Source organism: Pelophylax lessonae (assembly GCF_965119305.1).
Source record: "Pelophylax lessonae genome assembly, chromosome: 1".
In the NCBI taxonomy this organism is placed as follows: domain Eukaryota; kingdom Metazoa; phylum Chordata; class Amphibia; order Anura; family Ranidae; genus Pelophylax; species Pelophylax lessonae.
In genome coordinates, this window is record NC_138768.1 from 263,993,265 (window position 1) to 264,006,315 (window position 13,051).

General features: G+C 45.5%; 1 protein-coding gene across 1 annotated transcript in view; it reads left to right on the forward strand.

Annotated features, from left to right (window-relative positions):
- Positions 1 to 13,051, forward strand: part of HIRA (histone cell cycle regulator) — a 57,450-nt gene that overhangs the window by 16,360 nt on the left and 28,039 nt on the right. Inside the window, exons 13-16 of the mRNA XM_082243315.1 lie at positions 4,972 to 5,057; positions 5,145 to 5,333; positions 6,940 to 7,098; positions 12,078 to 12,273. Of these exons, the coding sequence (XP_082099441.1) occupies positions 4,972 to 5,057; positions 5,145 to 5,333; positions 6,940 to 7,098; positions 12,078 to 12,273 (630 nt within the window). The remainder of the gene's footprint in view (positions 1 to 4,971; positions 5,058 to 5,144; positions 5,334 to 6,939; positions 7,099 to 12,077; positions 12,274 to 13,051) is intronic.

The following is a 13,051-nucleotide window of genomic DNA, read 5'->3' on the forward strand; positions in this document are numbered from 1 at the left end:
CTGAACAAGTTATTCTATTTAGCTGGTTTATTTGCAAGATTTTCATCAGAAATAGGAGACTGGCTGATCAAGATTTATTACTGCGGCTTCTTTTAAGGGTAATAGTACCCTGACACCATACTGGATACGTGTGGGTACGATCTGCAACATTTCTATTTGGCACTGGACTCGGCGTAATGGGACCCTGAGCACTGATATGTTGCCTTGTGGACTGGCAGGGTGCTATAGGGGTCCAGGTGGGTGATCCCTTACTCGGGACTTGTCCCAGAAGGCCCTTGTGGCTTGCAGACTCAATTCAACAGCTGTCGCCTTGGTATCCTGTACGCATGCCCAGAATCTCGTGGCTGAAATGTTGGTCAGCAGAGTTACTTTGTAAGAAGCAAGTTAAACTCTTACATTTTCTGGTACAATAATTTTATTGACCTATAAAGGGAAACCAGATAACAAATACCCACGCAGGGGATATAAGTATGAAGCATAAGACAGAAGTTCACGCAAAAAAGCAAGGTAAAATGAGCTAGAAGGTATAATTTTTTATAGACTAATAAGGGCTGGGGGACAATGCTGAATGCCTGGGCCTGTAGACCCTGGGGCTGAGGTGGGCAAGGGGAGCAGAGCTGTCCGCAATAATGGGGAGGATAAAATCAAACCCAAATTAAGCACGGGACAAACAAAAAAAGCCCCAAAAAAAAAACCCCTACACACACAGCGGCGGAGGGTTGGGGGGGGGAACAGTGTGGCGGGCAAGAAGCCCAGAAATAGATTGGGTAAGAGGGGAGGCAAAGAGGAAGTAGGAAGAGGTAACAGAAGGTTTCCCAGGCTGGGGATGGAGTCAAGTTAATTTTGAGATGCCTAGACTGGTCAAGTGCAGAGTAAGGAATGTATAGGACCACCATGGGGCCCATACTCTAAGAAATTGGCATGAAAGTCGTGGAGGATACTGTACAGTTTTTTTTTTTTTTTTTTTTTTTCATGGATCATGAGGGTCGTCAAGATGGTATTCACCTCCGAAAATGATAGTCGGCTTTTTCCAGGCCCTTGCTATTGTGTGCTTATCTGCAATGAAGAGATATGTGGCTAGTTTCTGCTGGTGAGAGAAGAGGCCCTGGATCGGACAATGGAGCAATGCAAGTTTGGGGTCCTTTTGGAAGAGGTAGATAGGAGTCCAAAGACCCATGACAAAAATCCCACGAGGTCGGGGCAAGACCACCATATATGCATTTCCTTTCTTCGCTGACCACACCTCCGGAAGCATTGATCACTGTAGGATGGGTTTGACTTGCCGCGGGCACCCGGACAGTGCTGGAAGGTGTGTTAGAACATAGCCATTTGATATGGGAAGGAGTCATGATGGCTGAGGGAAGTTATCCAGTGTCGCAGCTGAATCTAACGGAAGAATTCGGCTGGCGGAACTTTGTGGGCCTTTTGGATTGAGGGCCATGTGGGGAAAATGCGGGAACCAAGAAAATGACGAACCTGTGAATCCATGGGGAACGCTTACATTTTCGATGCAACGTTTTTGTCCTGCCCCTGATGACTACATCCAAATGGTTATTGTGGGCAAGAGTACCCTGTTGCTGCTTAAAAAGAGGTCCGCACCTGTAGTACAACTTCTAAAATGGTTTTACTTTTTCCTAACCTCAAGCTCCAAGTTCCAATCTCCGCTCCGCAATATGACGTAGACTTCAATGCTTTCTAAACCTAGAGACAAGCCCTCCTCGCAGGGGCACCTCCACTTAGTCAGGTAGGGGACCTTTTGAAGGCCTTGGACGTTTTGGCAGGCCGTCGGGTCTGCAACATAGTGGCTCAAGGCTACAAGCTAGAATTTAAAGAGGAAGTTGAGTCTGTTCCTTTTTTTTTTTTTTTTTCTTCTTACCTTGAAAGTAAAGGCATAATGTGCTAGTATGCATCGCATACTAGCAGGTTATGTGACACTTGCCTACAAAGGAAGCCCTTTTCATCCCTGCAGGAGGCTGCATCCATTTTCGCCCTTCTTCCTTCTGGTTTCATGGACTCCGGATGTGCTACTGGCCAGAGCCGCATGACGTCAATCCCTCCAGTCACGGCACAGAGCCCTGAAGAAACAGCAAGGCTACGGCTTGCAGTGGAAAACCACCATCTTCAGTTTTTGGCCCTGCCGTTTAGCCGGTCCATTGCTGCCAGTGTTGGCTGTGGTCGAACCACGGACCTCTACCAGATGAACACGACCTGTCACAAGGTCCAATCTGCCATCCTACTTTACTATCGTTGGCTTTTATGCATGGCTGTTGAGATCTAGGAGAGACATAGTATCTGATTCAGTCATTTTTACCCTGCTGAAAGGTAGGAAGGTGACTTCAAGGAGATTTACCACAGGACTTGGGTGTTTTTTTTTGACTTGTGAGGCTAGGGGCCTTCATCATCATTTGTGTGTGTCTTAGGCAGCATCCTGGCATTCCTCCACTGGGGTCAACCAGGGACCGTTCTTGAGTACAATAAAGGACCAGGTTTCTGCCTTCACAGTCCTCTTTCAGAGATCTATTGATTCTCATTGCTTGGTGCATGCCTTTTGTACAAGGGGGTCTTGATGGATCCCTTAGCACATTTTTCAAGCTTACAGTCTCTAAAGGGCAAATTCACACTGTTTTTGGTAACAAACTATTCTACCAGGTGCTTTCTGGGCTATTCAACATCAGACTTCAGTAGCTCACATTTTATAGGGCTGTTACCTGGTCTTCTGTTCATACTTTGCACACTTTTACAAAGTGGATGTAGTTTTAGTTAAATATAGCTTTGGTTTCTTCCAAGCACTAGCTATGGTTTGCTTAGCCGCTGTAAGCACTCCAAGTAATAGTTTTTATTGTATATTTGGGATTTCTGGGGGGCTGCTTATTTAAGAGCATTTAAAGGGGTTTGTGAAGTCAGAGGGTTTTTTATCGTAATGCAGTCTATGCATAAAAAATAAAGAAACCTTCTGTATGCAGCAGCCCCCCTAATATTTACCTGAGCCCATCTCGATCCAGTGATGTTGCAGGAGTGTCTTGGCTGCTTGAGACTCCCTCATTGCCTGAGACGGCAGCAGGGTGCCATAGGCTCCCACTGCTGTCAAGCAAATTCAGTTAGCTAGTGAGGAGAGAGAGGTGGTGGGGCCAGGCTGTGCCGCGGCTCTGTGTCTGAATTGACACAGGGAGCTGTGGCTTGGCTCGGGTGCCCCTATAGCAAGCTGCTTACTGTGGGGTCACCCAACAGGAGGGAGGGGCCAAGAGAGCCAAAGAGGGACCTGAAAAGAGAATCTGGGCTGCTCTGTGCAAAACCACTGCGCTGAGCAGGTAGGTATGACATGTTTGTTATTTTTAACAAAAAACTAGACTTAACTAACCCTTTAACCACTTAACGCCCATCCACCGTCAAATAACGGCGGAGCGGTGCGGCTCTGGTTCTGGGACGACTTCATCCGACTTCATCGGGCATGTGATGAAGGGGTCCTGCGTGGCTCCGAACGTTGCACTATATTTTTTTTTATGTGATCTTTGCAATAACATTTTTGGACTGCTTTCGCAAGATCCATGCTGTGCTGGTGAATTTGTATCTACTAGCGTCCCAGAACGGCCGCTCTCGCACGATCACGGCTACGCCGTGTTCCTAGGACACAACCTAGGGACGACCCCGATCTTGGTAAAGAGCCAATGACGTGGCTCTTTACCCTTGTGATCGGCTGTGTCCAATCACAGCCGGTCAAATGTAAATGAGCTACCCTATAAGAAAGGGCCGTTATTCGGCTCTCCTCGCCTCACACTGTCAGAGTGTATGGCGAGGAGAGCCGATCAGCGTCTCCTCCTCGAAGGGTAGCCCAAGACAAGTAATCGGGGCACCGATGATTATCGGTGCCCTGATTACAACAAAGTAAATTAAATGCACAAGAATCACATAAAAACATGGCACATCAGTTAACCCAATCAGTGCCCATTAGTGATGCCAGTCATTGCCTGCTCATCTGTGCTGCCCATCAGTGTCCACCAGTGCCGCCTATCAGTGCCCATCAGTGCAGCATATTGGTGCCACCTAATCAGCGCACATCAGTGAAGGAGAAAAATTACCTATTTGCAAAAGTTACTGACTAAAACTAAAAAACTTCTTCTTTTTTTTTTTTTTTCCATTTTCTTTTTTTTCCATTTTCTTGTTTTTTGGTTTTTTTTTTTTTTTAGTAAAAAAAAAAAACCCTGCTGTGATTAAATACCACCAAAGGAAAGCTCTATTTTTGTGAAAAAAAAAAAAAAAAACATTTTCATTTGGGTACAACATTGCATGACCGTCAAAGTGTGACAGCGCTTAAAGCTGAAAATTGGCCTGGGCAGGAAGGGGGTGAAAGTGCCCTGTATTGAAGTGGTGAAGGCATGATCAGCATAGATGACTTGGCTGAGAAGGTTAGTTAGTATGTGAAATGTTTTGGTCCTGAAGGGTCTGAACCACCAGACAGGACCATAATGTGTAGATGGAAAAGACGTTTTTTTTTAAAAGAAATGGCAAATGTATGGGGTAGCTATTAGTAGTCAGTTACATTCAACTGAATTTGTTCTGTAATGTTGTTGTTGTTTGTTTTTTTTTTTTTTTTTTTTGTGTGTCATCCAAGCCATTTCTTAAGTTCCACTATGTGTCAGGAAGATACCCCAGCACTTCTATCTACATGGGTAGCACAGACACTTTGTTCTAATCACCTTGGAATGTGTAGATATAACACATATTTGGATATAGATGCTGGGGTACTTTCTTGACACTCACTGGAACACAAGTGGCTTGGAGATACTGTGAAATGTCTTTATTAGTCTTTAGAAAACAAGTCCAGTTGAATGTGACTACTAACTTTGCCATGACCTGGATAAATAAGAATCTTAACATACCTATTGCCATTTCTTTGAAACACAGTGCTTTAGCAAACTAAAATGTCATCCAGTTAGGGTTTATTGTATTAACTAAATTTTGTGCGTGTTTTAGAATCTTTTAAAGAAACAAGTGGAAACGCGGACAGCAGATGGTCGTCGTAGGATAACCCCATTGTGTATCGCCCAGCTGGACACTGGGTAAGTACAAGTTCCCAATGCAGTAAATGTTATATACATGTTGACTGTGAGCCTTACTTTACCTACTTTTTTAATGTTCTTTTTTAGAGACTTTTCTACAGCATTTTTCAATAGTATCCCAATATCAGGGTCACTGGCAGGATCCATGCTCTCCTCTCAGAGTAACCAGCAGCTCATATCTGTGGATTCCAACACAACTAGTTCACAAGGAGCCAAGTCAAGCCTGGAGCCTATGGGAAATGCAAAATCTACAGAAGGAACTCCAAACAAAGAGAGGTGCGATATTTAAATTTTCATGCACTTAAAACGCACTGCAGAAATGTGAAATTACCCTAAATCTCAGATTGCGTAGATCTCTCTGTGCAGGGTTCCCCAGTGTTTTTGTTTCATTGTCTTTTCTTGGGCTGTTAGAATTGTGTTGCTGTGTTGCTCTCCCCTCAATTGGATTGCTTTGGGAAGTCCCAATGTTCCTGAATTCTGCAGATCCTCTATCCATTGATGAACACTTAGGAAAACAAACAGGATTTTTTTTTTTAACTCCCCATAAAATATTCTCTGAGCTCCTTGAGACTTGCTTTACTAACACATCTGAAACATCCTGTGAGTGGGAAGGGTTATACATGGCTATCAAACAGCTTTTTTTTTTTTTTGCCATTGTCCAATCCCTCCTAAAGGCAGCAGTAAAACCGAAAGTTTTTGAATTATACTGAAACACAATTTGTCCCTTGATGACCTCTACGAAAATGATTTTACAAATGTAAAAATGTCTGTTTTTAAAGAATTTAGTAATACATGATTCATCCAATATAAAGTTCATTATTGCCCTTAACCACTTCAATACTGGGCACTTTCCCCTTCCTGCCAAAGCCAATTTTCATTTTTAACGCTCACACTTTGAATGACAATTGCGTGGTCATGCTATACTGTACCCATATGAAGGTTTTTATAATTTTTTTTTTTTTTTACACACGGCAAGCTTTTTGAAGTAGTCATTTTTTTTTTTTTTGGCACAATTTTTGGAAAATGAAGCTTAGAAGAAAAAAAAATGTTTACAATTTTTATTTATTTATTTTTGTACATACAGTGCAGTACAGCGTCATATAACTGGTGTGGCGGTGATCAGGGACACGGCTTCTTTCTTCCTCCTTTTTTTTTTTTTCCCCTTTTTTTTTTTTTTTTCCACACTGTGGTTGATTTACTAAACTGGAGAGTGCAAAGTCTGGTGTTGCTCTGCATAGAAACAAATAAGCTTACAGGTTTCTTTGTGAAAGCTTAATTGAACAAGCAAAAGTTGGAAGCTAATTGGCTACCATGCACAGCTGCTCCAGATTTTTCACCCTCCAGTTTTAGTAAATCAACTCCGCTGTGACCAGAGCAATACAGTGTTACCATAGTAACACTGTACTACTCTGGGGAAGTGATCAGGGTTTTTTTCTTTTCTTTTTTTTTTTTTTTCTTTTTTGCTTAATGAAATCGATTAATTCAGTGTTTACTATTGTGGTTAGCTGTGATTGGCCACAGCTAATCACATGGTACAGATGGGTTGTGATTGGCCCTGTCTATGTGATCACTGTGACCAATCGCAGATATCAACACAATAATACAAAATGAATGGAAGCCATCCATTGTGTACAATTGTCATGTAATCTGCTGTGATTCGTCACAGCAATCACATTGTATCAGTAGCGGCCAGTACACTAATCAGTCATCAGCTGTGACCGGTGGACAGATCGCGCCACAGCTTAGGCAATTCTGGGAGGATGTCATATGACCAATGATTGCCAAGCGGGAAGTAGTTAAATGACCTTAATTGATGCAAAGCATAACCTGCCCCTTTCTGTGTTTAAGAGTGTTTGTAATTCCATTTTATTTTTTCTTGTAGTGGAAATGCTTCATCTGCTACTCCTACAGCCCTCGCAGGTGTCTCGACTCAGCCTAAGATTGAACCTATGAAAGCACTAGACTCGCGATTTACAGAGCGATCGAAAGCCACGTCCGGCACAACAGGGGTTTCTCACGCGAACCAGGCTGCTGCAGACAAGTATGTAGAGAAACTTTGTAATTGACACTTGACTTTCTGAAGGTGGGCATAGACATCAGGGGATGGATGCCTGGACTTGCTCAATCCAAGCAACTTAAGTCATCTGGCCAAGCTTCTGCCTGGAAGCTAAACTCTGGGCACATGCAGGGTAATGCAGAATTGTAGCAGCTTCTCTTTTTTACTAACTAAAACATCTCAGGCTGGAAAGTGTGTTTAAAAACCTGGTTCTAGACTGGGTAAAGGCTGTCATTTTCTGTTGTGGTGACTGGTCACCTCACCACCCTTCTCTAGTTTCATGTCAGCAGCTCTATCACCATGTCCGTGCTACCTGCAGTAGGAGTTTCCTATCCTCTAATACAATTTTCTCTCTTCAGATGTCTGGCTTCACTCACTCACAGCAGCATGACTGTATTCTCCTTATTAGATATAGAGGTACTGTATACGTGTATATGCAGATGCCTGAGCAATGACAGTGTTGTTCTCTGTTCCTCTGTTACTACCCAAAGCACCACCACACACTCCCAAGGGGAAGCCAATGGGCTTTTGGGAAGCGTAGTTATTTGTCTTGTGATTCTTTGTGCACAGAAGGACATGTAGATCACCCTGCACATCCCTCTCCCCTAGCTGGCTTGATAACCTCACAGGACACAAAATTATCTACCTAATGCTCTGCACTTGGAGAAGGAATATTTGCCCCAGATTGGCTTTAAAAAAACAAGGGGTCTAGTGATCCCTTTGTCTCCTGAGACGGGTGTTTTGAGGCTGTCTATTTGTGTAATGGCAGGCAAATCCACATATTACCCTGAGGATATTTGATAAATTTCTCTTTTGTTCATTGATGGGCACAGCTCCTGATATTCATAACCATTGGGTTATACTGCCCAATGGTTATGAATATCAGGAGCTGTGTCCGTCAACGACACTAGGCAGAAAATAATTTTGGCTACATCAATGGGCAGTCCCAGGGGGTTTACTCCCTCTCTCTGCTATCACTACTCAGTTTTTTTTCGGCCTAGTCAGGAGTAAGAACCTATTTCCTTGCTGGGATCTTTGGTCCTGGCAAAACATTTTTAGAGATTTTTTTTTTTCTCCTTTTTTTTTTTTTCCTGTGAGATCTACAATCAATTGTCAGACTGGGCAACGGGCTGGATAATCTAGATCAGTGGTCACCCCAGTCTGGCCAGCGAGCGTGCACAGCCCTAAGCTCCGTGCTTGGTCGGCCTTGACATGACCCCACTGGACAGGGGCTGGCCTGTGATTTTAACGCCTCGCGAGGTCGCATAACAGTGAGGTCCAAATTGCAGCGTTCCCCCTGGCCGACAGCCCCCCCATTTAGATGGAGAGGGGTTCTGTCTGGAGCGGTGCCCGTCTGGATCCAGGTATGGTGAGTAGCTGTTGTCCCTCCCCCTGGAGGTTTTTGGGGTGGATGTGGGCCCCTCCTTGGCACGGTCGGATCCTGGGTTCCCCCCCTCCTCGCAGATACCCCCCCTTCCCTTGCCACGTCCCTCATCCTGAACCCCCCAACTACCCCCCCCCCCCCGCCCCTCCATACTGGGGCTATTTGTGTGGTCTGGCTACTTTCCTGGGATGGGGGCAGAGTGCCAAGTGGCAATGAGGGGGGATTGACAATGGAGCCCTGTGGGCGGCAATTTCGGCAGTGGGAGCCCCTCCTCGTCCCCTGGTGCTGACTTCTTGATCATTTTACCTCCTGATCTCCGTACGTGTAGTGCAGATTCTCTTGGTGGCTGCATGTTTCTGTGGTAGTAAGTCTGGTGGGGTCCTCTCCCTCTCTGCTGAAGATTGCTTGGTGCTTTTTGCCTGGCGACTGGGTGGTGCTGCCAGAACGGTGGGGGTTGTCCCTTAGCAATGTGTTACACTTTTTGTGAGGTCCCCTTTTCCCTTAGCAGTGTGTTTAAACTTTTTGTGGGGTCCCCCTGGTGACTCATGAAGTCTTTGGAGCGCATTTTCCCACCTGATCCCCTCTATAAAGCTGCAGAGCCCTCCAGGTCCCAACTAATCTATCCATGCATTGACGGCGGTCTTGGAGTCCCTTGTGTCCGGGGTGGAGGTGGCTTGCGGGCTAGCAAAATGCGCCCCTAGCCTTCCCCTGCCTCATCTGTCTCATCAGATCCTGAATTTGATTTTGCTGCTGCTGACGTGGGTCTCCCTGCTGGGTCTGCAACCACGCACCTGGAATCCTCTTTGGCACTTCCCTGCCTATTTTGATAGAATTGTCGCTAAAGAGTGCGGATAATGACCAAACCATTCCCGTGGGGTCCATAAGCGCTTTACTAGGCGTTACCCCTATGAGGAGTCCCTTCTTAAGAAATGGCCTGTGCCACTGGAGGTGGACCCCCCGGGTTCCAGATTAAACAAGGCAACCATGAATCCGGTGGAAGAGTCCCCGGCCTTTAAGGATCCGGCTGACCGGAAGGCGGAGGCTGTGGCCCACACTATGTACACTCTGGCTGGTTCGGCAATGAGGCTGGTATTCACCATTGTCCTAGTGTCGCAAATTCTGACCGAGTGGGCTAAGCTCCTACACTGTGACCTGGAGGGGGAACCGCTCCCCCTGCCTTTGCCAAGCTGGCGAACAAGCTGGTCCTGTGGCTGCTGTTCATCTGTGATGCCTCTTTGGATGGCTCGCCTCTGTTTTGGCAGTGGTCCTTCGGTGTGTTTTTTTTGGTTCAAGTGCTGGTCTGCGAATCAGACTTCAAAAAGGGCCTTGACTGATCCCTTTCAAGGAGATTGCCTGTTTGCAGCTACCCTGGATGAGGACATTAAATGTCTCACAGGGGGGAAGAGTACTCTTCTTCTGCAGGTTACTAAGGGTAAGTAACCTTGTCGTAGATGTGGGCCTTCCTTCTCAACTCATAAGAAGTTTTTTCGTCCCTCAGAGTGGACTGACAAGTGCTCAAAGCCTTTTCTGGAGGATCCAAACGAACCTGGTCTGGTAGGCCAAGATCGGACTTCTCCAAAGGCCCCTTCTGCTTGAAGATGTGCCCTCACCCGTATCAGGGGTGGGGGGACGTCTTCGCTGGTTTCCAGATCCGTGGACTTCCTGGGTGCAAGGCAAGTGGGTCCACAAAGGCATTCAGTCCGGCTACAAGATCGAGTTTTCGCTCTTGTCCCCCGGCAAGGTTTTTTCCTTACAACCTGCGCCTGTCCGCAGACCGGTTACAGGGTCTGTTTGGGGCAGTACAAGACCTTTTCCTTCAAGGGATGATTGTCCTGGTTCCGACTTCAGAAGTGTCCTGGCGGCTCTGGAGGTAGCCGGTATTCTAAGGTGGGCAGAATGGTTTGTTTCAGCTCTCTCCGCCGTACACATTCCCGGGGTGGAAAATTGGCAGGCGGATTACCTCAGTCGGCAGGCTTTGGACCATAGGGAGTGGGTCCCTTCTGGAAGTGTTTCATCAGTTGTGTCTCTGGTAGGGCACCCATGAGATTGATCTGTTGGGGTCTCGGCTCAACAGAAAGGTGCAGAGGTTTGTCTTCAAGGGATCCTCTGGCGGACGCCACAGATGCACTGGTGGCCCCGTGGGGTCAGTATTGTCTTATTTACGCCTTCCCTTCTCTCTGCCAAGACTTCTTTCTACGCAGGATCGAGGCAGAAGGGATTCTAGTCATCTTAGTGGCTCCAAACTGGCCTCGCCAAGCTTGGTACGCCGATCTCCGTTGCCGCCTTGGCATCCTAATTTTGGTGCTTTTCAGCTTTACAGAATACTCCCTTTGAAAATATTCGGGAGATTCCCCTGCTTAAGCTGTCCCAGAAGGTGGCCTTTTAAGTGGCTATCACCTCTGCGCGCAGGGTTGTTGGAACTGGCAGTGTTATCCTGTCGTTCCCCTTACCTGGTGATTAGGGGATACAGTGGTTTTTTGCCCCTGTCCGTTGTTCCTACCAAAGGTTGTCTCTGATTTTCATTTGAATGAAGACATTGTGTTGCCTTCACTGTGTCCCAGACCTAAACATCCGAAGGAAATTGCCTTGCATGCCTTGGTTGTGGTCTGGGCAATTGGGGTGTACCTGGCAGCTACTGAGTCTTTCAGGAAGTCCGACTCACAGATGGGCCTCGGAAAGGGTTGTCCATTTCCTCTGCAACCATTTCCAGATGGATCAGACAGACGGTGGTTCAGGCCTATTCCATCAGGCGTCAGGTTCTTCCTTTCCCTGTCAAGAGGCACTCTACTAGGGAGCTTAGGGCCTCCTGGGCTTTCTGTTATCAGGCGTCAGTGACGCAGGTTTGCAAGGCGGCCACCTGGTAAGTACACACGTTTACAAAGTTTTATAAAGTAGATGTGTTGGCATCTGTAGATGTTTCTTTTGGCCGAAAGGTTTTGCAGGCTGCTGTTTGAGGACCTGATCCTCTTTGAGGGTGTGTCGTTTTTTACAGGTGGGCTCCAGTTGTTTCGTTGAGCTCCTGTTGCCTGGTTGGCTAATGTTTAGCCTTGGGAAATTTTTTGTTGTTCCCACCTCTCATGTTTAACACTGCTTTGGGATGTCCCAATAGTTAAGGAGAATCGGGAGCTGTGTCCATCAATGAACAAAAGAGAAAATGGGATTTTTGAATTACTGTAAAATCAATTTCTCTGATGTTTATTGATGGACACACCACCCACCCCTCTGTGGAGTTAAAATTCTGACACTGCTTGTAACAAAATTGAGTGGCTATAGCAAAGAGAGGGAGTATACCTCCTGGGATTGCCCATGGGTGTAGCCAGAATTATTTTCTGCCTAGTGTCCTACTACTGTAGGGGGCAGTATAACCCTTATGGTTATGAAGATCAGGAGCTGTGTCCGTCAACGGACATCAGAGAAATTGATTTTACGGTAAGTCAAAAATCCCTTTTTTTTTCTATAAGCTTATCCTACTAATAGGAGTATTGGCTTATATGACTGGATCCAATAATTGTGGACACCTTTTTGTTTTAAATGACATCTATCGGTTCCCAAGACAGTTTCTATATTCTTATCTACACAGACTGAAAGATCAAAATGCTACTAAAGAAGCAAAGCAGCGTGACCTCTTGGAAAGCAGTAGCGACAGCGAAGAAAAGATTGTAACCAAATCTCTTTCCAAGCGAAAGGTTGAAACGGATGCCGAACTTGGTGAAAAGAGAAAGAAGGGACGACCTCGGAAAGACTCTCGGCTTATGTCGGTCTCTCTTGCTGTGCAGGTTACTGATCCTTTTTTTTTTTTTTTTCATATAGCAAGTGCAACAAAATTCACCCAAAAACTGCACTGTATTTTACAATTTTTGCATAGTTTAATTGCCACATTCTCTATTTACCCCTGTGATGCAGCAATGCCCAATTTCAGCTGATTTTTTTGTTTTTTGGGCAGACTTTTTGTTAACTTTATTGCTATCTTCTTCATGATTTGGGAGATTATCATCCCCTGTCTATTTCATTAGTTCCAGATGACAGAAAGTGAAAGGAAATCTGTCCAATGGGTACACAGTATTAAAACCACTTGGGTAGGGTAGAGCTTTTATTTGTGACTTCATTGGAGATATTGCTCCTAATTTCCTTTCCAAGTCACGAGTCCCATAACAATAAGGCTCCGTTCACATGTAGGCGTTTTGGGGGCGTTTTTCTGCTCTAGGATCAGCTCTCAAAACGCCCAACAAGACAAATCCTATTAATTTCAATGGCCCCTGTTCACATCTGAGCATTTTGACGCCGTGAGCAAAACGCCCAACGCTCAAAGTACATGAGCTTCTTTTTGGGCAGATTACAGGCGTTTTCCATTGGTCTCTATTCAATCTAAAAACGCCTGCACAACAAACGCCTGAAAAAACGCCTGTAATAGCAACGCCAAGATGTGAACGTAGCCTAAGGAGAAATCTCAACCGGGATTAAGACCGTTTTAACAAATCCAATTCCTATGTTATTTTAAAAAAAAAATGACTACTGGATCATATAAGCATTGTTTAGTCTTTGTAAATGCTGTTA